Source organism: Alosa alosa, chromosome 13, assembly GCF_017589495.1.
Source record: "Alosa alosa isolate M-15738 ecotype Scorff River chromosome 13, AALO_Geno_1.1, whole genome shotgun sequence".
NCBI classification, from domain to species: Eukaryota; Metazoa; Chordata; class Actinopteri; order Clupeiformes; family Clupeidae; genus Alosa; species Alosa alosa.
In genome coordinates this window covers 24,726,276-24,752,834 of record NC_063201.1, presented here as the reverse complement: position 1 = coordinate 24,752,834, position 26,559 = coordinate 24,726,276, and the positions used below count along the sequence as shown (strand labels likewise).

Here is a 26,559-nt window from a genome sequence, read left to right as displayed (position 1 = left end):
TCACAGTGCTTGCATGACAAATGATGATGATGATGATGATGATGATGGTCGAGGGACACCACATTTGTCACTCACCAAGCTAGGTAGATCATAGACACAATGAAGATGAGAAGCACCAGTACACCAGCAGCAACACCGTACACCCACGTCTTCAGCTTGCCATCTGTGGAACAAAATGCTAGTTCAAATACGATCCTCTGAATTTAATGGTATTTAATTAATAGAGTAGATTTAATTTTCCAAATAAATATTACTACCTCAAGAGATTTAATGAAAACAGCTCTAGACTATAAATGAACACTTATTCTTGTCAAAACATTCTAAATTAGTTGACATTAGCATTATTATTTATTTTTTTTGCCCACTCATTCATCAGCTTCATCACATTTTCATTTCTCCTCCCCTCCTTTCTCCCCTGTCCTTCATGCCCTCTCTGTAAAACAGACGTATATCATCTAAAACTAGTACTACATAAACATAGGCCCTGTCAACACTAAGCTGGGTAAATAAATATTTCTCCGTTTAGCCCTTCCGTCCACACTAAACGGCACCGAAAACGATATAAAACAAAAGCGGTGCATAAATTGGAACATTGATGCTGATAAAATTGAGTGTTCCAGACACCACCAACAGCAGACACTTATGGCGTTTTCGTGTTCTTGAGTGGACGACCGCAAAACCTTTAAAATGACCAAAAATGATATGAGGTAGGAGATAGTTTTTACCTCAAATATGTGTATTTATATTTACTCAGCTTAGTTTCAATAGGACATTAATGAAGCCATGGACTACAGCATAACAGTTTTTTTGGAGAAAGCATTATAAACATATTTGTAACTTTCTTTCTTTCTTTCATTCACTTCTCTTCGTCAGAATCATTTGTTCTTGTTATATCTCCCCTCGCGGTCTCCCTCCTACGTCCACTCTCATGTCCTCCATCCAGTGCGACTGACCTGGCCCAAAGGGCTGGAGGTACCAGGTGCGCCCGCTTCTGCCGGGCTGCACGGTGGTGGGCAGGGTGGGGTTGCTGGTGCGGCTGGTCTTGATGTCTGCGTTCTGGTCGCCGGCCGTGGGGATCTCCAGCACAGGGATGAGAGCGCACTGGTCCAGCAGGCCCTCTGAGGTCAGCATCTCGGTGAAGCCCTCCTCGCACATGCACAAACCCGTCTGCAGGGGGTAGTAGAGACACACACAGATTTTACACGCTCACACGGACCTTACAGAGCCTCCTAACACCTCTGCAGAGCTGGGCCACCATAAAGGAAATAAGGAGAATGATGGCTTTACCATTAATTACATATTAATTACTAGTCTATTAGTTCAACTATTTAACCTTGTGCTCACAATATCCATTCAAACAGAATACCACAGAACTATAAATCATTCAAATCAATCAGTTGCATTCATCAGGAATGACAAAGTGATCCTTAACTCCAATACCCATCCCCTCTGATACCTCTCCTCCCCCTGGGTGTCTTTTCGCTTACCTCTGAGCAGAAGGACTTTGGCTTGTCACATGGTGGGTTGCAGAGCTGTTCTGATCCAGGCTGGGGCAGTGGAGGACAGCCACCTGCAGTTGAGAGGTTGCAGGTCACCAGGGGGCAAGTTCAGGGAATTAGGCCACAAGATGGCCCTTTTCGAAACCAGTTAATTCGCCCTCTCCCTAGCCACTTGCACTCCATTTCCCTCATATTAAAGGTACACAATGCAAGATTTTTACCTTTATGAAGCCAATTTGATGGTAAACGAACTTGTAATAGGCGAATCGTTCACCTAGCATAGTTATACAGCATAGATGTAGCGAGTCGCTACAAAGAAAACCAGCCAGTTAACTTCAAGAACGGCGGACCGACAAATCGTGAGAATCGTGAAACATTACCTTGTCAGTAGATATAGCTCTTTGGAGAAAATACCTAAACCTGTATAGTACCTTTAAGGGCCGTCCAAAACCAATTACTGTTAAGTGGTAGTATGTTATAAACCCGAGTGCACTCTATATCTGAGGGGGAGTGGGTAGGGACTAGTTTCGGAAAGGCCCGTCACTGGCACCAGGGCGGCAGAGACAACATCTCTCAAGGAAGGCAAGCAAATGCATAAGTCTAGGGGGAGGGGCAAGGTGAGCTTCCTAGAGACATGTCTGTTACATAAAAGACAATACCTGTGACATTCACTCCGTCTGAGCGCTGGCACCAGATCATGTCGGAGTAGCCTGACTCCGCGCTGCCCATCCACTTGTATTCAAAACACTCTCCATCTGAGAGATAGAGAGAGAGAGAAAGAGAGAGAGAGAGAGAGAGAGAGAGAGAAAGAGAGAGAGAGAGGAAGAGAGAGAAAGAGAAAGAGAATTGCACACACAGCTTCTTTAACTGAGCGACACATCAGCTTATTGACATGGCAACTTCTTCATCACTTTTTTTTTTTTTTTTTTTTTGGAGTGTGGCGGGGTGGGGGTGGGGTAGATCCTGAAGCTCACTCGTCTTGACATGATTTTATTGCGCCGGCCGAGCCCAACGAGTTGGGAGAGCAGCGCCCGTCTCTCCCCTGGACACACAGGGGACTCACACAGAGAGGAAAATGAATTCTCATGCAAAGGCTCGGGCTGCTCCTCTCTCTACCTCAGAGACTGGGAGAGGGAAACCACTGTGGAGTACTGGGGGCATCATCACATTCTACACCCAAATAAATGAATTATTATGACGTTTATCATACAGCTCTTCAGAGTGCTGCAGCAAGTTCCATTCACATGAATCTCGTTTTGGCAAGTATTGTATTGTCCGCCGGTCATTATTGGAAAATAAGTCCCTTCAGGACGAAGCAAGCATATATATTGCTGACGATGGTGATGTTTAAAACATTTGCAATCTTTTTCAATCTTTTTTTATATAACAATATATATTCAGTTCGCTATCAGTGTGCATTCTATGTACATTCAAAATATATCCATAATATACAATTTTTCTACGGACAATATTGTGTTTGAATGTCATTTTTAAAAAACTGGTTATGTATTATTAGATTGATGTTGACTTTTCATATACTCATGCATACATAATCTTGTTCAGAGACCTCAATTTCTAACCTTGGTAATAAGGACCCGACATGAAAAGGAGAAATAAAGTGGCGCAGGACAACCAGTCAAAAGGCCACCATGGCCAAAGCTCATGTCACAGCCCTGAGCAAGAACCAGACAAGACTGGTAAACATCACTGCATCGCGTTGGGTACGAGGCTAGTGGCCGTGACTGCTTGAGTTTCCTGAGCAGAGAGCCCTGTCTCGTCAGTACTGCATCAATTACGGCATCGGCAGGGCTGGCCCCAGATGACGGTGGGGTTCATGCTGCCCGGTGCAGCGCGGCACTCGCTCTAATGAGTCAGCTCCTTCAGCGCGACGCCATCGTTGAATACAAACAGTCTTCCCTCATCATCACCTCTACGCTCCCGCTGGCAGGAGATACTATGCGCAGGAGGACAAGTGGGTTGAAGAAAGCCCTTGAGTTGAGACAGTAATCCCCAGCACTCAAGTGGCTACAGTAAGCTGCAGGCAGTGTCCTAAAGGCCAGATCTTGGGATGGAGGGGGCAAGGTGAATAGCCGCAAAACAGGAGGGTCTCTGAGGGCTCTGAGTATCCTTATGGAAGGAAATGGACACTGTTACAATGCCCTCCATTGTGTCATTTCAAATAAATGTGTCTATTGCATGTTATGTCACAACATATCACAAAATTACAAAAGAGTAACCCAGATTACTCAGACACTGAATTTACGAGGAAAGTGGAGACTGGAAAGTGTCCCTGCTTGGTCAAATGAAAATCTTGGTCTTGTGTATGTCTGCTGAGATTCATCAGTGGCAGTAAGATGGCTGACCAGACCACCCACCTCTCAGCACAGACTCACAGACTGTTGCATGTGACAGGCAGAGGCTCTTACACTAATCTCAGGTCAAGGCTTAAGGTCATTAAGAACCTCCTTTCCTAAAGGTCAAATCACAGAGGTCAGAGTTGCTGCTCCCTCACAAGCACTGTGCACTGGTTAAGCCTAACTAAACTACACCGTCAGCTTTGGTTTTAATACTGAGGATGGTACAGAGAATAATATCTAAGAAAAACAAACCACAGTTATGCTACGCATCATTCACAGCTCACGTAAAATAAAGCTGATGGCTGAATATCTCTGACATAACTGTATATTAAGAACTTGTGCATAGAGGGGAAATCTATAGTAGTAAAAAAAAAACCTTGTCTTCACTTCACATTGAGAGTCTAGAAAATAGAGCTTAAAACCCTCATAATTAGATCATAACTATGAGTAATGAGATGAAATAAGTCATTCATCATCATCATCATCAACCTCAGCTGCACACTGAATTACAGGCTCAGTCCCTGCCCTGTCATGCTTGATCATCCTTAAGCACACTATGTTGATGTTGATCTTTGATTTAGTTTATATAGTATATTTAGTATTTAGTATTTAGTATTTTAGTATCATGTTTATCTTCTACTGTCTCTATTGTACAGTGGAGTTTTTTTATTTTTATATGTATATTACTTTTCTGATGTAAGTGCATGTTGTGTGTGATATCTGTATGGTACTGAGACCTTGAATTTCCACTTGGGGATCAATAAAGTATCTATCTACTGTTTATATCTATCTATTTATCTATTTATCTATCTATCTATCTATCTATCTATCTATCTACTGTATCTATCTATCTATCTATCTTTATCTATCTATCTATCTATCTATCTATCTATCTATCTATCTATTTCAATATGTGTTCACAGTGAATTGAGCGGATGTGGTGAGAATGTCTGACCGGTGCAGCGTCTGGACTCCCACTCCTGGTCGGGGCACTGCATGAGGTTCTGCGGCTCCTGTGCGATGACGGCGCGCGAGCGGGCCTGCAGAGCAGGGAAGTCCAGCTGCTGGCCCTTCACACACACACTCTGACAGGGGCTCCAGTCGGACCACTCCATCAGGTAGCAGTCACCTGAGGCAGAGAGAGAGAGAGGGCGACAACGAGACATGACTTAGCCAGAGCAGAGCAACAAGAGCAACAAACAGCAACATGACTTACATGTACAGCAACTGTCTGTCGAGTTGGAATGATGGATATACTCCGATGTGGAGTTCTACATGAACGTTTGAAGGGGCCTTTTGTTAAGGTAAAAGCAGCCGCATGTGCTTATTGTGTGCTTATTGTGTGCTTATTGTGTGCTTAATGTGTGTCAAGGTCAACATGCTGGTGATAATAGGACATGACTTTTGTCATAACAACATTTCACTTTGGACAGAAGTGTCTGTCAAACACCACAACCATAACCAGCAGCAACAGGACATCATTTACATCTTAAGAATGTGAGTTCTTGGCATGACGTCATACCGTTCATTTCCATGACATACATTTACAAGGAGTTTTTAGAATTTCAATTCTGATCTGAGAAATTCACGAAAGTGAATCTTTAAAGCTGATTTAGGTTGTGTATGTCCACTGTTGTGTCTATGTATTTCTGTATGAGTGTGTGTGCGTGTATGTATGTGTGCGCGTGCATGTGCGTGTTAGTGTGTGTATGTGTGTGCGTGTGCATGTGCATGTGCGTGTGTGTATGTGTGTGTACCTGGGCAGGGCAGAGTGCAGGGCTCCTCTAGTACTATGCGTTTGTCCCCCTCCACGGCCACCTCCAGTTCCACACACAGCTCCTCCTCTGCCACACTGCCCTCGCCCTGGGGAGAACCGTCCGACACCACGCACGACAGGTTGCGGAAACGCAGGCCCTCTCCACACACCACCTCCTACAGAGACACACACACACACACACACACACACACACACACACACACAGACAGAAGAGGATTAGAGTGGAAGAAGAAATAAGGCACATTTCATTACAGAAAAGAGACTGGAGCCAAAAAGTGTCGAGACACTTAAGAGCTCAGCAAGCTTGAAGGGAAGAAAGAACAATAGTGAAGAAAAGAACAGTAGTGAAGAAAACCGAACCCCGACCAGTAGGCACGGCTGAAGTGCCCTTGAACAAGGCACCTAACCCCTCACTGCTCCCCGAGCGCCGCTGTTGATGCAGGCAGCTCACTGCACCGGGATTAGTGTGTGCTTCACCTCACCGTGTGTTCACTGTGTGTGCAGTGTGTTTCACTAATTCACAGATTGGGATAAATGCAGAGACCAAATTTCCCTCACGGGATCAAAAGAGTATATATATACTTATACTCAAACAAAAATAGTCTCTCTAAAGCAATGAAACATGATGGTGAAACTAATTGGGAACCCCACAGACCCCCCCCAAGGCCCCCGCGTGGACTCACCTCCACCCTGCACTCTGACCAAGCGCTGTACTGCCATCTGTAGCAAGGCCGCACTGGACATGGCTTCCACTGCTCCATCTGCGCCGGGCATGGCCTTCCATCCCCCTGAGATGCCCGCATCACTGTCCGCTTTCGCCACATTCGCCCTGCAGTACACACACGCACACACACACACACACACACACACACACACACACACACACACACACACACACACACACACACACACACACACACACACACACACACACACATCAAAGAACAGAGGTCAAAGGTCACAACTCTACTTACTAATGATGATGTTGGTGAACGTGCTGCAGTGGGAACAAGAGGTGGAATGCTGTATATGTGAAAAGAAAGAATGGGAGTAAGAGAGAGAGAGAGAGAGAGAGAGAGAGAGAGAGAGAGAGAGAGAGAGAGAGAGACAGATGAAGGAAGAGGAGAAAAACTACACTATACTCTCCCTCAACCACTAAAACAGAATAAGGCAAAAGTACATAGAGATAGGGGAGTGGGGTGGGGGTGGTGTATCCCCCTCTTACACTCACTCACTGCTAAGATATTAGGTACAAAACACTAAGGGCCTACTTATGGGTAAACTGCAAAGTCTAAAGTCTAACCTAAACTAATTTAATAATTTAATAATGAGGAAAAATATGCTGATTTAACCCCACAAGCAAGTGGTTAACTCCCACACACCACATGATAGCTTTAGTTCATGCAGGAGACACTTTGCTCACTGACTGACTGACTGACTTTGCTCTCTGCTCATCATTTAAAGGAGGGCCCTAAGAGCCATGGGCCTTGGGGACGCCACACAGCACATATCCTTTTCCCCCGCAGTCACACCAAATGATGGCAGTGTGAACTGCATGGTTTGTCCCCAAATGACTTTATAAGTGCTTGTGAGTGGGGAGTAGGGGGGCCGTCTGTGGCAGCTTGTGATTTTCCACGGCGACATGGCAGGACATGAATAGACATGCAGGCTTGCTGGATGTAAGCGACTTTAGCCCGGGCCAGAGAAGGGATTTAATCTGCTATCTCTTGGGTCCGCTCGAAAACGCCGGCACAACTGAGTCGATAATGTGGCATAAATGCCCAGGGAGATGCCCTACCTTCAGACAGGAGGAGGGAGAGAGAGAGAGGGAGAGAGAGTGAGAGGAAGGAAGGGGGGAGGGAGGGGGAGAGGGAAAGAGAGAGTGGGAGAAGGAGAGAAGATGGTGGTAGTGGTGGGGGGTAGATGCATGCTGCCACTTAAGCTCATCTTAGTTCAGTTAACCACAACAACACGCTCTTATCTGACATTCCACAAAGTCTTTCCTTCCACAACGGAGAGTGCTTACATATGGAGTCACCCCACAGTGTCCAGAACCTCCATGCTCTGCATGCTCCACCTAGCAAACCATCTTAACATCGCTGGGTCTTATGGCCTGCTGCTGAGTGGCGCCAGTTTGACAAGGATGTAGGTGCTACCCTTGAAGCATCATCAAGGGGGGGTGTAGAGCATCGACTCCAGGTGATGTGCACCTTCATCATCAGCATTGGTGTCGAGAGGTTCGGCATCAAGCAACCGAAAGCCTGCATCACGGTCAAACCAAACTGGCGCGAGATTAAGATTACCCACCTCAGGTAAGCACTAAGGTCTCTGAAGCAGCAGTACAGGAAGTGAAGAGGAAAAGACCAGCCCTCACAGAGCTTTGGAACATTGTGAGACAGAGACTCATCTCCCTCCACCACGCTGACTGTCACAGGAGAAGGGGCTGAGAGAGAGAGCTCGGAAGCGGACAGCCTTTATAGCAAATCCATTTGGATTTACCAAACAGCTCCTTGGGCAGAAGCGGAGTGGGACCCTCACATGCCCAGAAGAGCTAATCAACCAACACCTCAGTGAGACCTACCGTGACAGTAGGAGAGAGGAAGACCTGGTCTCCTGTGGAGCGCTAATCACACCACCTAACCCTACTATCCAGTTCAACATCAAGAAGCTAATCACACCACCTAACCCTACTATCCAGTTCAACATCAAGAAGCTAATCACACCACCTAACCCTACTATCCAGTTCAACATCAAAGAGCCCACTCTGGCAGAAGTCAGGGATACAGTCAGGGTCGGCACAGTCGACTGCAGCTCCAGGGCCAAGTGGAGTGCCATACAAAGCATACAAGGATTGTATGCCCGAGACTCCTGCAGAGACTATGGAGTCTCATCAGGGTAGGTTGGTTACCAAAAGAGGAGAATGCAGAAGTGACAGCACGCAGTTCTGCACCATCTTGATGCTCAGCGTAGATCCTTTAAGATCCTTGCAAACAGGCTTACTGAATACCTGAGGATATACCTGAGGAATTCATACATGGACACGGCAGTTCAGAAGGGAGGACTCCCAGGTGTGCCAGGCTGTATAGAGCATACAGGAGTGGTTACCCAGCTCATCCCTGAAGCAAGGGAAAACCGAGGGGACCTGTCAGTCCTTTGGCTTGACCTTGCTAATCCTATGGATCCATTCCACATAAACTGGTGATAACAACCTTGGCAGCATACCACGTCCCAGAGAAGGTCCGAGAACTCATTCAGGACTACAGCAGCTTCAACTTGAGATTCACTTCTGGGGCATAAACATCTGCATGGCATCATTACTGGGGCAATAACATCTGCATGCCATCGCCTAGAGAAAGGCATCACTGGTTGTACCATGTCAGTAGTGTTGTTCTGCCCTGGCCCCAATAACCACCGTGGAGGGCTTTGAGAGAAACATCAGCCAGTTCCTGCGGAGGTGGCTTGGCTTGCCACAGAGAGCCTCAGCAGCATTGCACTGTATGGGCCCACCAACAAGCTCCAGCTTCCCTTCACCGGCCTGACAGAGGAGGTTAAAGTCACCAGAGCCAGGAAGGTGTTACTTTACAGAGACTCAATTTACACCAAAGTCTCCTCTGCAGGAATCGTAGTGAAAACTAGGATGAAGTGGCAGGCTGGTAGGCACTGTGGCAGTCGAACGAGCAAGGCTTGGTAGTCATACTGTACAAGACCCCATTACAACAAGGCTCAGTGGGGAGAGAAACGGCAGCTAATCCAGCACTGCAGTAGTGACCATGCGCCAGCAAGGAGCTTGGACCAACTGGGACCAGGTTTCTACCCAAAAGATCACCTGATCAGAACCAGCAAGACTCAAGTTTCTGATTCAGTGCAGGATGTCCTCCCAAGCCCTTCCAATCTGCATTGTTGCTTGGCAGAAACACCTACATGCCCATTGTGCTTAGCAAGAGGTTCCCTGGAGCATATCCTAAACTGCTGCCCGAAAGCCCTGGGGGAGGGTAAGTACACATGGCGCCATGATCAGGTGTTGAAGGCAGTAGCGGATACTATCTTCACGTGTATTCAGCAGAGCTAGCATCAGCTCCCAGCAAGGCACAACATCACTTTTGTCAGGGCAGGATACAAAATACAGACAGGGCAGAAGACTGGGCTGCTAGCCTCAGTGCGTGATTGGCAGCTGAAAGTGGACCTCGGGAGACAGCTGAAGTTCCTGGAGCACATTGTGAGGACGTCACTCAGGCCAGACTTGGTTTTAACATCAGACTCCTCAAAACAAGTGGTGCTCTTGGAACTTCAAGTTCCCTGGGAGGACGGCATGGGGGAAGCCCATGAGCTGACGAAGGCCAAATACAACCTGCTAGAGACCTGCTAGAGGCCTGCAGAGGGAACGGATGGAAGGCACGCTGTGAGCCTATTGAGGTGGGCTGCAGGGGATTACCAAGGCAGTCTCTGCACCGGGCACTCAGGCTCCTTGGCATCAGAGGGTTGCAGGAGAAAAAAGCCACCAGGAACATCACTGAAGCTGCAGAAAAGGCTTCAAGGTGGTTGTGGATTAAGAGGGGATCCATGGTGTAGCAGGCCGCTTGGACACAAGGTTGGGTCGCCCAGGTGAGGGTGTCTGATGATCAGTGTTGGGAACGTTACTTTAAAAAAGTAATTAGTTATAGTTACTTACTACTTGTTCCAAAAAGTAACTGAGTTAGTAACTGAATTACTCTATGATAATAGTAACTTGTTACCAGGGAAAGTAACTATTTGCGTTACTGTTAAAAAGTTGCTATATGTCAAAGAATTTTGATTTTTTGAGCAGCCAGTTGAAATGAGTAGAATAGACAGGTGTTTGTAGGCTACATAACTTTCGATATTTATTAGATAGATAGATAGATAGATAGATAGATAGATAGATAGATAGATAGATACTTTATTGATCCCCAAGGGGAAATTCAAGATATTGCACATCGACAGACCTACGGTTGACTTCAGCCTTTGTCATAGGTTTTTGTTGTGAGGCAGAAAGATCTAGATTTTGCTGCTTGGAGGACTTTGCTCCGAGTCCTTCTTTGCTAGTAAATGGAGAGCTATCATCTGTGGTGGAGGTATCTGTGTTTTTGGCCACTAGCTTTAGATGCGTGTGTTAAATTAGATGCTTCATTAAATTAGAGTTGCTTACAACGGATGTCGACAAAGTCAGTAACGTTAACGGCGTTGTAACGACGGGAAAAGTAATTAATTAGATTACCCCGTTACTGAAAAAATAACGTTGTTAATAGGGGTGTGAATCTCTCATGTAAAAGACGATACGATTCACATCTAGATACATGGGCACGATTCGATACAAGAAAAGATACATGTTCATAAAAAAAACGATTCAGTACGATTCGATTCGATGCGATGCGATTCGATGCAGTTCGATGCAGTTGAAGAATGGAAAGCATTCTGAAAGATTTTTTGTCATTTGCTTAAGGTGCACATTCATTTTATATTATCAATTATCATGGTCATGTCAATTAGGCAAAAAAATGTGTGAATATGATTATCTAAACTGAGGTTTGTATCATATACTGTATTGAAATGAAAAAAGAATAGTCTACATTTTAGTTAAACACAGCAGCCAAATACAACATAAAAATACATTTTTATAGACTTTATAGATTTTATAGAGTTATATCTGATTGTTTTCAAGGAGCTGTAGCCTATTGTTGAGGTAAGACAATACCAAAATAAAATAAAACAATGCTTAAGACAATCTTGGCCTTTTCTCAGATAGCCTACATATCAATGAACTGGGCCTATTTTGTTCCAAGTCTGAGTGAATATGAACAAAATAATAATAATTTGTGCATCGTTTTAGCAGCAAGGGCCAAATTATTCTTTAACATTAATGAAATCCCTTCATCAAACGTAAGGGTACTCTACAGACTATCGTTGCCGTTTAGGAATGCTATAGTAAGTGTTTAATTTCGCGCTGGATTTTGAAAAACAAAAGAGTAAAAACTGTCAAAGAAACGAACGAGTGCGAGTTGTCACGTGCTTAAGTTGCAGTAGATGTATGGGTAATGAAGTCCTTTGACAACTTTGGGCAATGAGTGTAGCCCAAAACGAACTTCATTACCCCCAAATTCGTGCCACGTGTAGTTTCAAAACAGGAAGTGGGATGAACGCGCTGCTTGCAACGTAAATGAGAGTCTGAGCGAGCAGAAAAGGTTGTGAACCAATTCGTAACAAGTAAATCGATATAACGACCGGTTCATTTCAGTTTTATGCCGATATGGGGCTTTACATATCGATGTAGCCGTATCTTACACGTTAAAAACGGATACCGATACGTATCGGTTAATCTTTACACCCCTAGTCGTTACCTAACGCCGTTCTTTTAAACGGCGTTATTCCAAACACTGCTGATGATCAAAAAAGACCCCAAACACCCAATGACCTTGGGTCTATCACTGATAATCTAGAGGGTATTTGTAGAAGGTATTTCTCTGAACTAGTCCACATTTACAGTAAATGGAAAACATCGCTGTCAAATCAATTTGGTCCATCTGCAAGAGCACACACATAAACACTTCATATACACAAACACAAACAAACACAGACACACAAACACTTTCACAACACCAAGCATGTTTTTTTGTGCAAAGGCATGTACTCACAAACACACATATGGATATGAAGAGGCATATGTTTCATGGCATATGGTTTCATGGCATATGAAACCATCGGCAGCGTTGACATTAATTATTGTCCAGGTTTCCTGGTTTATCGCTCATGCTCAGAATCAAACAACAAAAACATCTGCTAACATCTCTCATCTTCCCTCTCATCAACATCTCCCTTTTCACCTCAGCTTATCCAATCTGCCTCACTATGTCTGCCTGCCTCCCTCTCTCTCTCTCTGCCTTTCTAGACATCCTGTTTTTCCTCATTTTCTCTCTGTCTATGTGTCTTCCTCTCTCTCTCTTTCTCTCTCTATCACTGTCTCCAGAGTGCACAGCAGTTAGCCTGTCAGTCATTCGCTGTGGCTCCAGTCATGTGCTGTGGCTCCAGGCATTTGTATTCATTAAGCAGTTCCTGTTCTTGGGGAAGAGGCCTTGATGAGTGGAATGAACACCCCCCAGACCTGATTAATGATATTTGCCTGCTATTTGAACACATCCATACAAAACAGATGCCACTTGTTTTTATTCTTCCCTTTTCTAGTTTTTTTACCCAAAGATCAGGCACCTCACTCTGAAACGCATAACAATATTAGCTGTATTTCGGAACAAGGGACAGATTTATCAGCTGAGTAAATCGCATTCCGAATTTAAAGAAGTGCTTTTGTTGTTCCTGATTTGGCAAGGGCACATTGACATTTCAATTGCAGTTTGAGTTGTTGTTTACCACAAGCACCCCATGCACAGACAAACAAAAACACCTTTTTAATAATCTCTCTCTTCCTGCTCCCTTCCTCCCTCTTTCTCTCTATAGATATAAACATGCTTATACATGCCGAGTTCCTGTACACCCCCTTTCTATATTTTATTATATATATATAATAAAATATAGAAACATATATACAGTATATGTAAGGGATAATGTATAGAACGCCGGTCATTATTGGGAAAATAAGTCCCGACAGGCGAACCCGGACCCCAACGCACAGCGGAGGGGTCTTGTTCCTCCCTGAAGGGACTTATTTTCCCAATAATGACCGGGCGTTCTATACATTATCCCTTACATATACTGTATTTATGTTATATATGCGTTCTATACATTATCCCGCTTATTACACGGCTACTTGCCAAACCCAAACAATAAACTCCCCACAATTTGATTCTTTAGCCTACATAGCCTAGAGCTAGGCTATAGCCTATTTGTTACCATTTCATCATGGCTTTTGCTGAGAAACAAATAGTTCGCAACAGCACACGCTGAACTTGAATCAAACATTCTTTAGAACACAGCTGATCAACCGTCCGCTTTCACTTTTGAATGAAGTTCCAGTCCTTGCGTAGTGATATGAAAGACGTGAAATAGAAGCACAAAACCCATTTTCCTTGACAGCGGCCTGTTATAGCAACGTCTGTTATTGAGAATTAGTAGACCATCAAACGTTGGGAAGGCCCATTCAAGTGAATGGAGCATTCTTCAGCATTATGAAGAGCCGTGTAATAAACATATTTATATACTGTATACAGTATATATATATATATACACACACACACACACACACACACACACACACACACACACACACACACACACACCGATCAGCCATAACATTATGACCACTGACAGGTGAAGTGAATAACACTGATTATCTCCCTATTATAGCATCACACACACACCCTTTCTATATCCCATACCTCTGCATTCTAATTATAGTAGCACCTGCAGGTAAAGACTGAATGGGTTTCAGGGTCTCACCTTCCAGTCCGCAGTTGTGGGAGCACTCCGACCAGGCGGACCAATCGGAGAGCTGGCAGTTGATGGGGCACTCCACTGTGCAGGACATGTTCATCTGCCACCTCCTCTCCAGGCCCAGCTGCAGGAGCCACAGAAACACACCAGCGTCAGTCGACCGGACACACTCTCAGCGCACCATCCATGCCCTCATTCATGCACTCATCCGTCCTGGGGTCCAGCCACTCTTCCACTCGTCTAAGTCAAGTACTCCTCCATTGCCCCTTGTTGCCTATCCATCCATAACTCAGTTGTTCAGCGTATACACTCAGTTCTCTATCCATCTCTTGCTTCAATCAGTTTACTTCTGTCTTTTATTGATCCAGCCATCTATCATTCTGTTCATTCATCTATGCATTTCTTTAACGGTCCCAGAATACAACAAGTCAATCCATCTGTGGCTCCACTAATTCATCCTTCACATCCTTCAATCTATATTGGAGTACTGTATTAAGCCTGTGGTGCTTGAAAACTCGACTCATACCATAAGCTGAAAAGGTCCTAAGAATAATTAAAAATCAATACAAAATCAATATTACGCTGAGGATAAATATCTTCTAATATAATAACATAATGTGCAATTGATCAGCCTGCCTGTGGCAACAATAAAATACTACACACAGAAGATCTGTATCACCAGTAGATAAAGCACTTGGTCAAACTCCAAAATCACATCATTATGCCTGTGATCAAATGGCAACAGTTTTTGTCCTTCCAGCTACTGCCAAGCAAATACACCCTTCGACCCAATTTATTATATGTGACCAGCTTGTCACATTCCCTTTAGGCAAACATGCTTAGATACCGAGATCAAATAGTTTTTAACCGGTCAATTGAATGAGAAAATTCCACTAATCTTTATTAATGCATTTAGAAATCTATTTGACTATGGGGAGTGATGACTTGTGTGCCACAGAGACGATGCAGCAGAAATGTAGAGCCATGTGAAGGCCATCAAACTTGAATAGCGAGCCTGGCCTGGCTGCAGACGTGCCCTCGCCTCATACAGTCTTTGCCCTTTGCAGACAGAAGTAGCATGGACTTGAATGAGGCGGACTGGAAATTGGGTTAGTGGGTTGATATGCAGCGAAGCTGATTTCCTTACTGCTTTTCTGTTTTTATATATATATATATATATATATATATATATATATATATATATATATATATATATATATATTACAGCCCAAGGGGTCCAATTAAAGTGACCCTGAGCTGACCGCATTTGACTGATCTTTCACCAACTCGCATACAGCGCTCATATTACCACTGCCTGCTGTGCCAGTGTGTGTGTGTGTGTGTGTGTGTGTGTGTGTGTGTGTGTGTGTGTGAGTGTGTGTGTGTGTGTGTGTGTGTGTGTGTGTGTGTGTGTGTGTGTGTGTGTGTGTGTGTGTGTGTGTGTGTGTGTGTGTATGTAAATATGTGAGTGTGTGTGCATGTAAAATAACCTTCATTTCACATAACTGCTAATTGCATTCGGCCGGAGCAGGAATCGGTGTTCAGAGCAGGTTTATAATGATCACAAAACGCTGTTAACAGCCTCTCAAAGCAATAACTCCGAGGCAGAGGAAGAGACTTTGCCGGTATACTAATGCTCCACCGTACTCCACTGTGGTCAGCTCCACCCCTTTTGTCTTAGAGCCAGTTTCTGCTCTTTCTCACATAGCCCGTCTAGAGATCACCTTTCCACCTCCCTCCACTTCTCCCCACTACTCTCTCCTCGAGGTCAAGTCGTGCTGCTGCCTTTATCCATGAAGACCACTCCTCTCCGCTCCTCTCCGCTCCTCTCCATGCATAAACATCAACTCAAGGTCAAGAGGGGCTGCAGCAGTGAGCTGCAGCTCCAGAGATCGCGAGCTCCACTGCCTCACAACAAGGCCAAGCCGTGGACTAATGAGATCTTCATCTCTGCCACTATTTGCTGGTGTTTTTACATAGTGCGCGTAATGGAGTCAGTCAGCCCTCCATTATGACCCCTGGTGTTGAGGAAATCTGGTCAGACTCTGCGACCGTGAAGGGCACCACTAGAGCAAATGGTGTAATGTCTTTTATGAAGTGGTGTGTAAGTGTGAGTGTAAGTGTAGCATCATATTAACCACTAGAGCAAACGGTGTCTTTTATGAAGTGGTGTGTACTGTAGGTGTGAGTGTAAGTGTAGCGTCATATAACTTCTGGAGCAGACGGTGTAATGTCTTTTAGGAGATGGTGTGTATGCGCATGTGTGAGTGTAGCATCACATTAACTTATGGAGCAAACAGTGTTGTGTCGTTTTTATGTCGTGGTTTGCTGTGATCTACTGAGGTTTAGTGCTGGACATTGGGGCAGAAGGGAGATGTGGCTGGATAGAGAGGGGAGAAGGGAGATGTCGCTGACCCACTCACCTCTTCGCAGATCTTCAGGTCCACAGACTTGCCGTCGCTGCGGACGCAGTCCAGCATCCTGGTCTTTAGGCCCACCCCACACACAGCGCTTGGGCTCAGCTGGCAGGTGCTCCAGTCTGAGGACACACACACACACACACGTACATACAAACACACATGCACACACACACACAAACACACACACAAACATGTACGCACATACACACACACATTTGCTTATGAATCATCATGACTTGATGGCATAATTCAAAATCAACCTAACAGCACCTACCTAACACCTACCTACCTCACCAATCCCAACCAGAGGCTCATGTGTGGATAGCAGTGACTGTTGTTTGTTTTCTTTGAGTGTGTGTGTGTGTGTGGGGGTCACAGTAAACAGCCTGCCGAAGGCTACTTGAGTCTGACGTGCGGCAAAGAGACATATCTGGCTGGTCAGGGGCAGCAGCCCAGAATCTCACACTACACCACTCTGGAGCATGGCGGCATCTCCATAAAGTGCCAGACCGGGCCAACGATATTATTTATCTGCCTGGAGGGCCTCTCCTCAAAGGCGAGAGGCTGCTTTGAGAGCACCATGGCAGCTCCACAGAGCCCCACATCATCATGAAGGGAATTTCTTACACTCCCAGAGGGACAGGGAGAGACAGATGGAGAGAGAAAGAGAGAAAGACTGCGGAGGTGCCAGACATTAAAAATACTTCTTTTTCTTTTTTCCCCACATAACAATGTCTGCAAGCACATAATGTCTCTGTGTGTGTGTCAGTGTGTGTGTGCGTGCACGGTTTGAAATGCTGGAGTGCCTTTGGGATGCACACTGCTGGAAGAGGAGGCTGTGGGTGAATGAAGAGTAAGTGTGCAGACAGGCTCTCTGTGAAGTTGCTGACGACACAATCTCCTGCAAGTCCCGGGTCACTTACGGCCCTGTGAGTACTTTGCAAGTAGATTTGTGCACCGAAAAAACCCCCCATAATTTAGCAGGCCAGTCAACACACAGCACACACACAGCAAGGGCTTTGGAGTGCGAATGATTGGAGATGGAACAGCAGATGGAAGAGGGGCCAGTGTGCAAAATGACAAGAGTTACTTGAGGGGAAAAACAATAAACATTACACATTAGGGGGAAACAGGGGAATTGCACTTAGAGGTTGTACTATTTCCATTTCAAGCTTGATTCTCTCAAATAGACAAAGTCTCCACATGTATCTGGATGTGTGTGAGAGAGAGAGAGAAAGAGACAGAGAGAGAGACAGTTTTTCCTCTGATTTTTAACTATATATATCTTTTATCACTCACACAAGTTATAATAGCCTATGTAGATTTCTATCTGAGGGAATGTGTGTGTAAGTGTGTGTGCCTGTGAATTGACATCAGCATTTGAGAGAGTGCTTGTATGTGTGTGACAAGAGAGGGCTTTTGTGTGAGTATTCATGTGTGTGAAGGCGTCTGTGTGTGTGTGTATGTGTGAGTGTGTGTGTGTGTGTGTGTGTGTGTGTTTGTGTAGGATTGTGTTTTTAGAAGCATCCATGAGTACGCCCTACTTACCTGTGACGTTGTAGGTGTAATGGTAGCAGTTCTTGTTGAGGAGGCAGACCTCTGTCTCCAGGCTGTCTGGACACTCCTTCCCACCGCCCGGCTGCCTGATGGCGTACGCTGTCCGGATCCTGTCCATGCGCCCATCACATGGCTGCAACACAGGCAGAGAGAGAGAGAGGCTAGAGCAATCGCCGGGGCTTGGCCACACAGACACAGGCTCTCACACACACACACACACACACACACTCTCTCTCAGTCACACACACACACACATACACACACACACACACACACACACACACACACATACACACACACCACACATAACTATAATTGATGAAGCTGTAGCAACATCACAGGGCTTGGCCACACACACACACACACACACACACACACACACACACACACACTCACACACACACACGCTTTCTTTATCTCTCTCTCTCTCTCTCTCTCTCTCTCGCACACACACATACACACATAACTACATACTTAATGAAGCTGTAGCTTGGGCTTGGCCACACACACACACACACACACACACACACTCACACACAAACCCTCTCTCACTTTCACACCCACACGCACACTTTCGACTGCTGACGTCAATCGGCTGAGCCACAGGGGGAAAAAGAGGCCGTCGAGCGCAGCTAATGATAAGAGAGAGAGATAACGCGCCGAGAGATCACAGGGGTGCCATTCCCTTTTCCACTGCTGCACGGGGCTCCACGGGGCTCCACGGGGCTGCACGGGGCTCCATGGGGCTCCACGGGGCTCCGCTGCCTTATGGACGACGGAGTCCTGCGTCAGTTTCAGCGCCTTGTGGTTTTTTTTTTACTGTTTATCTGCTTCCTGTGAGACCTACAGATGCTGCCGCCTATAGAGAGCCTGAAGACGTGCACCTCAACCCCACCCTCACACCCATAGTCTTAAATGAGAACGAGCATCTCAGAAACATCAAGCACGCATACTCTCTCTCTCACACACACTTACACACACACACACACACACACTGCTGCATGGGAGAAGCAGCCCAGCAGGCTCTCTGAGGGGCTTTATGTTTGACTTACACACTGGCCACAGCATGCCAATGGAACACAACGATTCTGAATAGCTAACTCTGTTGCCCCCTCCACTTCTCTCTCTCTCTCTCTTTTTCTCTCTCATTCTTTTATTCACTCTTATTCACATTCTCTATTCCTCTCTTTCCCCTTAGCCATCCTCTCGATTTCTCCTTCTTCTCTTCCGCCCTCATTCTCTCATTCCTCTACCTTCTCCCCTCTCTTTCTCTTTTTCTCTTTCTTTCTCCATCTCTTCCTCCTCCTCCTCTCCCCCATCATGAATAACACATTGGACAGCCCCACAGGTGCGACCGCCGCTTCACGGTGGGATTTAAATTGGAGGGAAATCAGCGTGTCAGCCCCTCAAAGTAAATAGCGTGTGATTAATAATGACTCACGCTTGAGGGCAAAGGTAGAGACAGTACCAGAGAGAGAGAGAGAGAGAGAGAGGATGGGAGAGAGAGAGAGAGGATGGGAGGGAGAGAGAGAGAGGATGGGAGGGAGAGAGAGAGAGAGAGAGGATGGGAGAGAGAAAGAACAGGTGAAGTCAAAGCGCCCCTGATATCGCTTTTCTTGTTTTCTCGGCGGTGTTAAGTCAGCAGCAGTTTATGCTTGCTTACTGTCCAGGTATGTGTCCTGTTTGGTGGGGGAAGCCGGGAAGGAGGTCGAGTTGAGGGGAAAGGCGCTCGCCCTGTCGGCCTGCTTTAGATCCATGCCCCTCACACCCCACCTCTCCCTCCCTTCCAAGTCCATCTCTGACCCTGCTTAACAAGTAGCACGGCTGACAGACAAAAAAAAAAATTCTCTTGATTAGCCACTTGTGCCGCCTAAAATATCTCAGATGAAAGGGACTGCCTAAATTCTGGAGATGTACATAATTGAGATCAAGCAAAACTATTTATATGTCCAGACTGAGGTCTTTTTTCCAGTGGACTTCACGTACACACGAGTGTCAGTTAGCAGCAGGAGGTTTTTAACAATACAAGGGCACCTCTAGAGATTACAAAATGAACAAACTCAAAGTTCAAAAGGCATGAGGACAAGACCAATACTTACAAACTCATAAAAATAGTACTGTTATATTTACTCTATTCACCTTAGGCATCACAGGTTCATAAGATAAAGGCCAAGGGACTGAAAATGGAAGAGCTTTGTTCAAAAATTCTACATAATATGTCAGAGAGTGGCTCAGACATAACAGTTGATTCATGTCTCATCTCGATAAACTTGACTGGACAAACAATATGACATAAAACAAAACACTGACACGCAGACCAAAAAAAGAATACAAAGACCAACATGAAAATTGAGTGAATGTTTCTCCAGACAAAAGCAAAAATGGGTACAATTTCAACAGAGAAAAAAATAGTTGAACTAAAAATCACTCTGCCTGAGTCTGGGTATCACGTCTGGGAATCAAATTCTAAAGTGGGTCACACATAAACAGTTCAACTTAAAAACTAAGATCTCACGGAGTTACAGGCTCCTTGTTAACTTGGCTAAGCGTTTCACAGGTCGACACTCTTACCATGTTACAGGGGGTCCAGGCAGTCCAATCTGACAGGACGCAGTCCTCTGGACAGGGCAGCCGACCCTCCCGCGTCCCCAAGGGCATCTCCTCCGGGTCACACAAGTAGTCCTCCACGGGGTCCGCAGGCCCGTCCACCGTGTTCAGCATACACCTGCCACACAGGCCAGGAGGAGGAAATGATGAGGTCAGAACAGAGCCGACAAGAAAACACATCATCTGAACTCCACTCCTCCACTTACACCAGCAGTGTTAAAACTGCAACAGAAATATTTAAGCAGTGTTGGAGCGAAACATCCCAGCTGTTTTCGGATAAAGCCAGTCTGTGCTGTGCTGTGCTGTGCTGTTATGCTTTCTTTGATACGGTTGTTTGTTCAGGAAGCAGTCCATGAAGGTCCATTTGTGAGTGTTGAGGGCAGTGAGTGGTGGTCCCTGTGGGTGTATGATGTGTCGGTTCTGTACCTGACTTTCCGGGTCTGGACACCCTCTCCGCAGTTCTCTTTCAGGTCCACATTGCTGACCTTCCACACGCTCCATGGGTCTGCCACCCAGATGTACTGGCTGCAGTCACTCACACACGGAACCACCTCATACACCTGTGGCCAGCCATACACACACACACACACACACACACACACACACACACACACACACACACACACACACACACACACACACACACACATCATAGGATATAGCATCGGTATGTGTACACATACTCACACAGAGATACATACACACGTTAACACATTCACATACAATTACATCCACTCATGACCCATGCACAGATGCACACACATACACACACACACACACACGCACACACACATTATAACAGAGAGCACTCATAAGGAGCAAATAATGACACACACACAAAGTATAACAGAGAGCATTCATAGAGAGCAAATAATGACGGAAAATTCCGGAATGTGCACTGGTAATTTAAAAAAATCAGTTGATTATTATCAGATGATCTTCTGATGGCTTAATCAAGCACTGTGCTTAAGGAGTGCTTCATTGTGAATAATGAAACACACACACACACACACACACACACACACACACACACACACACACACAGCTGTGCCTGAGGAGTGTGTCACTGTGAAGATGACGAGCTCTTACCTGGGCCTGGAGGACGAAGCATCCATAATGGACATGTTTTGAGACATGGCAAGAGACAAAAACAGAAACATGAAGAGTGAGTAAGACAAAGAAGGGAGAGAGATGAGACAAAAGAAGCATATGATCTGGCTGGTCTTTAAGCCTGGCTGTCCCACTGCATACAGTACAACCCACCAGTGAGAAGCGGTTCCAAGCCCTGGGTGACCATGGGACGGTGACGACAGCTAAACTGGCAAATGTCCCTTCTGAAATTTGCAAAGCTCTAAAGTACCTGGTCGCATAGACTGCTTAGAGCAGTTTATTTATAAAATAAATATTTCAAAGCGCACAGACCAACATGACCTCAATCTCCAGTGATGCTAATCTGTTTATAAATAGAGAGGGTAGAGATAGCAGAGGCAGAGACAGAGAGGATCAGGCTTTTTTTAAGCAAATCAAAATAAAACTCCAGGAATGAACGTGTCTGCGGAGGGAGCTTTTCTGGGCTCTGCTGGACCCTATTTATATCGCCCCGGTGGTGCTGCCCTGTGGCAGCAGATGAGAAACGATCCGGAACCATCTACAGCCCTTCCCCTGGGACTCGTAGAGGTGTTCATTTGCACCTCTCCACGAAAAAACCGAACCCAATCCCTCATCGCTAATGGAGAATTTAACAGAGACACACTACATAAATGGACAAAAAGCGAAATACAGAAAATCTGTGGTGGCTGAGAAGTACTTCAAAGCGCACAATTTCAACATCAAAAAAGAGTTTAACAGGAGCTCAAAAATACATCTGTGAGTGAAATGAATTAAAAGCGTCTGGCGGTGTTGATTAGGGTGATGATGAAAGGCAAGGTGTTTTTTTTTTCTCTTCTATGCGCACACACACCTGATTAATGTGGTCCAGTTTGGGACATGGCCGGCCACCATTGTACGGCTTCTCGCGGAGCCACTTGGAGCGAACTTTGACCCCGCTGCCACATGACTTGCTGCAGCGGGACCAGTTGGACCACTCGCTCAGTTTGCAGTCGGATGGACAGGGGATGATGCACGCCTCTTCGATGTAGCCTGTGGGAAAATGAGACAGTGTTAGATGGGCATGCACACACGCATTCACACACACACACACACACACACACACACACACACACACACAGATATGTAAACATACACATACACACACACACACACACACACACACACACACACACTCATATTTCAGAGAGATGCTCTAGGCCAGGGGTGGGCAAACTGCGGCCCGCGGGCCGGATCTGGCCCGCCAAGCACTTTCATCCGGCCCGCCGAGCATTTCATTTGGTTATCAGGCTGCTCGCTATTTTTTTCCTGCGATAGAGACGACGTTGGTTAGCTTTAAACTGCTTTTCACTCTCCTTAGAGAACATTATGTCAATGTCAAAACATCATGTTAAATAGAGATAACATCATGTTAAACTAAGTTAACTCTTAGTTATCTCCTTTGCAGCAGATCTAACGTGAACATTATAGGCCTATGTGATCCATTTAATTGGGAACGCGTCTGCACTCACAAGAGGGAGAGAGAGCCGCAGGTTCCAGCTCGCTTGTCATTGTTGATAATTGATATCTCCTTCTTATAAGAAACTTTGAAGGCAACAGTAGTTCCCACTACTGACCATTTAAAAACTGTGAGAGGGCCCAGTACAGCGATAGCGATAGCCATAGCGGAGCAGGCAGAAGATCAAATAAACGTGAATTAAAGCGACTGTCTTAAAGCGACAGTGCACAATTTATACATTTGTTAAACAGCATAAAATTAGCAGCATTTTTAAGCAATTCATATTTTAAAATAAATACTTTTCATACTAAATTATAGGCTATAATAAATGCATTTTTTATGTGTGTGTCGTGGGGGGGGGTTGTTGTGCGGCCCGCCGGCCAGTTTTCAAAACCCAATGTGGCCCTTGAGCCAAAAAGTTTGCCCACCCCTGCTCTAGGCCCAGTGTGCCGGGTATACCCCACAGCGTGTCATTTCTCCCGTTTAAAGGCAGAGCCCTTTTGGAGACACAGCAATATCCCATCGGGCCAAACGTGAAATGTGATGTGTACAAACCCCAAACATACCCAGAACTTTCTGTGAGAATGAGGCTGGATTTCTTGCCTCCACAGAACACACCCCACCACAGGACTGCTGCCTTTTAGTGTCAATTAAAGTTTCTCACATCTTAAAGTTGACTTAGGGGGTAAAATGAGGACATATTGATACTTTTTTTTGCAGCATAGCACATGTTGACAAATGTCATTAGATTGGGCTGTCACGCTTGACTAGAGATGGCTAACTTCTCCAGCACTGTTTGACAGATGGGACTCCACACAGTGTTCCAGAACACTCCTGAAAGCCCAACTAAACCCTCTGATGGTTCGCTGATATCATTTTAATGCCAAAACCATTGCATCAGAAAAGGCAAACACTGTTGGCTGGTGCAGGCCCATATCATACACACACACACACACTTTTCAGACGAGGTCTTGCATTAAAGGGCTGGTCACGCACCAGTGACCAGGCGGCGTGCTGCTGACGAGTGACTGTAATTGAAAACTTAATTGAGCCATTAAGTGACCAGCTCTGGTGTGAAGGAGAGGAGAGAGCCGCCCACCCAGCCATCTACCCAGCCATCTTCCCACCCAGCCATCTACCCAGCCATCTACCCAGCCACCTACCCAGCCAGCCTGGATCTTGTCTCCAGCATGTCTGCTGCCTGTTTCTGATGGTAAATTAGTGTGTCTGTGTGTGTATGTATGTGTGTGTGTGTGTGTGTGTGTGTGTGTGTGTGTGTGTGTGTGTGTGTGTGTGTGTGTGTGTGTGTGTGTGTGTGGTGGGGATTCTTCAGTCTGCATGATAAATGCGACCCGGGCGACAGTGTGGCAGCACGGTGGAGAGGAAGTCACTGGCAATCATGCCACATGCCCCCTTCCAGCACAGCTGGGGATGAGGACAAGTGTGTGTGTGTGTGTGTATGTGTGTGTGTGTGTGGTTGGGGGGGCAGGGGCTCTGTGGTGCCCGCTTGTTCCTCCCAGCTAGGGTCGATCTAACAAGGCACCCCTCGACCAGTTAACCCCCCACACACACACACACACACTCACACACCCCTCTGGACGCCACTACAGCCGGCACGATAGACACCCCCAACTGTCTGGTAGAGAGATGGCCCCGGCACTTCCTGGTGGCCCTGCTGTGCACATGCCTCGCAGTGGAAGATGACACTACCCATAGACACACACACACACACACACACACACACACACACAATCACACACACACGCACACACAGACACACACACACACACACACACACACACACACACACACACACACACACACACACACACACACACACATACACACACACACACACACACACACACACACACACACCCACACATACCCACACACACACCCACACATACCCACACACACAAATACACACACACAGACACACACACACACACGTGCGCACACACCCCTTTGCAGTAAAGGTCCTAGGCCTCTACCCCTCTCAAATCCGTTCTCCATCTATCAGCTCCCTACAGCCAAGAGCCAGTCGTCTGTGTTCTCATCTCACCACCAGACCGACACATAAACCCTCTCAGTCTTTCTCAAACAAACACACACACACACACACATACACACAATCACAAGCACACACACACACGCAAACACAAACGCTGCCCCATGTCTGTGAAGTTCATTGGCCTTTGCAAACAGGGCTGCTGTGTATTGCCCCGGACGCAACTCAGCCCCCCCCCCCCTGCCTCCAGCCCCCCCTCCCCTCCCCTCCACTGGCTCAACTCCCCACACTGACCCCATTACTTCAACACCACCCACCTCCTGTCAAAGCAGAGCAGCACACACCCCGGGCGTGTGCCTCCACACTGAGATGCGTTGTATAGAGCAGGGGGCGTTGGAGAGGGGGGTTAATGTGGGGGCAGACACAGTGGAGTGAGTAATGCCAGGTCACGTGATCTCCGCACCCACCCGACATGGCCCCACAAAATCCCTCCAGTCTCTGTGTCTGTCTGTCTGTCTGTCTGTCTGTCTCTATGTCTGTCTGTCTGTCTGTCTGTCTCTATGTCTGTCTGTGTGTGTGTCTGCCCCTCAGTAGTGAGACCATCTCAGCTTTAATGAGATGTAATCACTGGACGCTTGCTGCCTGATCGAGTGAGTCTCTCCAGGGCTCTGGCAATCAATATTAACATTAATGACTTCTCTTAACGATTCAGGATATTTAAAGCAGCCCTTAATGGCTGCGAGGTGATTAAACGTGACTTTGGCATGTAACAGTGTCCTACTCCGTTTGCACAACAAAGCATTGCTTTCTCTCTCTCTCTCTCTCTCTCTCTCTCTCTAGCTATCTCTCCTAGATGCTCACACCTTCATCCTTCGCTCCCTTTCAGATAGCCAGAGGAATGAAAAGAGCAAAAGAGAAGAAAGAAAAAACAAGAACAGGGAAGAAAACAGAACGAAAACATCGAAGACAATGAAAAGCAAAGAAGGCTTCCAAGCCCTCAAAGCCGGCTTTGGCACTATCCACGGTGCTCGGACCGGCATTCTTCTCCAAAGAAAAGTGAGAAGAAAAGCGCGGCGAAAAAACCCGAGATGAGATGGAGGTGCGCTTCACATACGCTGAGAGCGACACGGGCTTTTCATGTTTACCCCGTCCGCCTTGAAGTCAGAGGAGGAGGAGAATGATGGGGGAGGAGGGGGGGGGGGGGAGATAAGAGTTTTCTACTGTCGCCTGAAGCAATGTGTCAGACAGGGCTCCCTATTAAGATGAACTATTGAGATTAACCCAGACTATGGACAAGAGAGAGAGAGAGAGAGAGAGAGAGAGAGAGGG

At 46.1% G+C, this 26,559-nt stretch overlaps 1 protein-coding gene across 2 annotated transcripts in view; it reads right to left on the bottom strand.

Moving 5' to 3' along the window:
• The window catches only part of LOC125305945 (thrombospondin type-1 domain-containing protein 7A), a 109,319-nt gene that overhangs the window by 4,408 nt on the left and 78,352 nt on the right, over window positions 1–26,559 (bottom strand). For both annotated transcript variants that reach the window (XM_048261025.1, XM_048261023.1), the window contains exons 15-28: window positions 22,575–22,753; window positions 21,704–21,709; window positions 21,041–21,174; window positions 20,579–20,732; window positions 17,999–18,140; window positions 16,454–16,569; window positions 14,037–14,154; window positions 6,317–6,462; window positions 5,614–5,788; window positions 4,812–4,985; window positions 2,159–2,254; window positions 1,488–1,570; window positions 954–1,167; window positions 76–163 (exon numbers count right to left, since the gene is read on the bottom strand). In XM_048261025.1, the coding sequence (XP_048116982.1) occupies window positions 76–163; window positions 954–1,167; window positions 1,488–1,570; window positions 2,159–2,254; window positions 4,812–4,985; window positions 5,614–5,788; window positions 6,317–6,462; window positions 14,037–14,154; window positions 16,454–16,569; window positions 17,999–18,140; window positions 20,579–20,732; window positions 21,041–21,174; window positions 21,704–21,709; window positions 22,575–22,753 (1,825 nt within the window). The remainder of the gene's footprint in view (window positions 1–75; window positions 164–953; window positions 1,168–1,487; window positions 1,571–2,158; window positions 2,255–4,811; window positions 4,986–5,613; window positions 5,789–6,316; window positions 6,463–14,036; window positions 14,155–16,453; window positions 16,570–17,998; window positions 18,141–20,578; window positions 20,733–21,040; window positions 21,175–21,703; window positions 21,710–22,574; window positions 22,754–26,559) is intronic.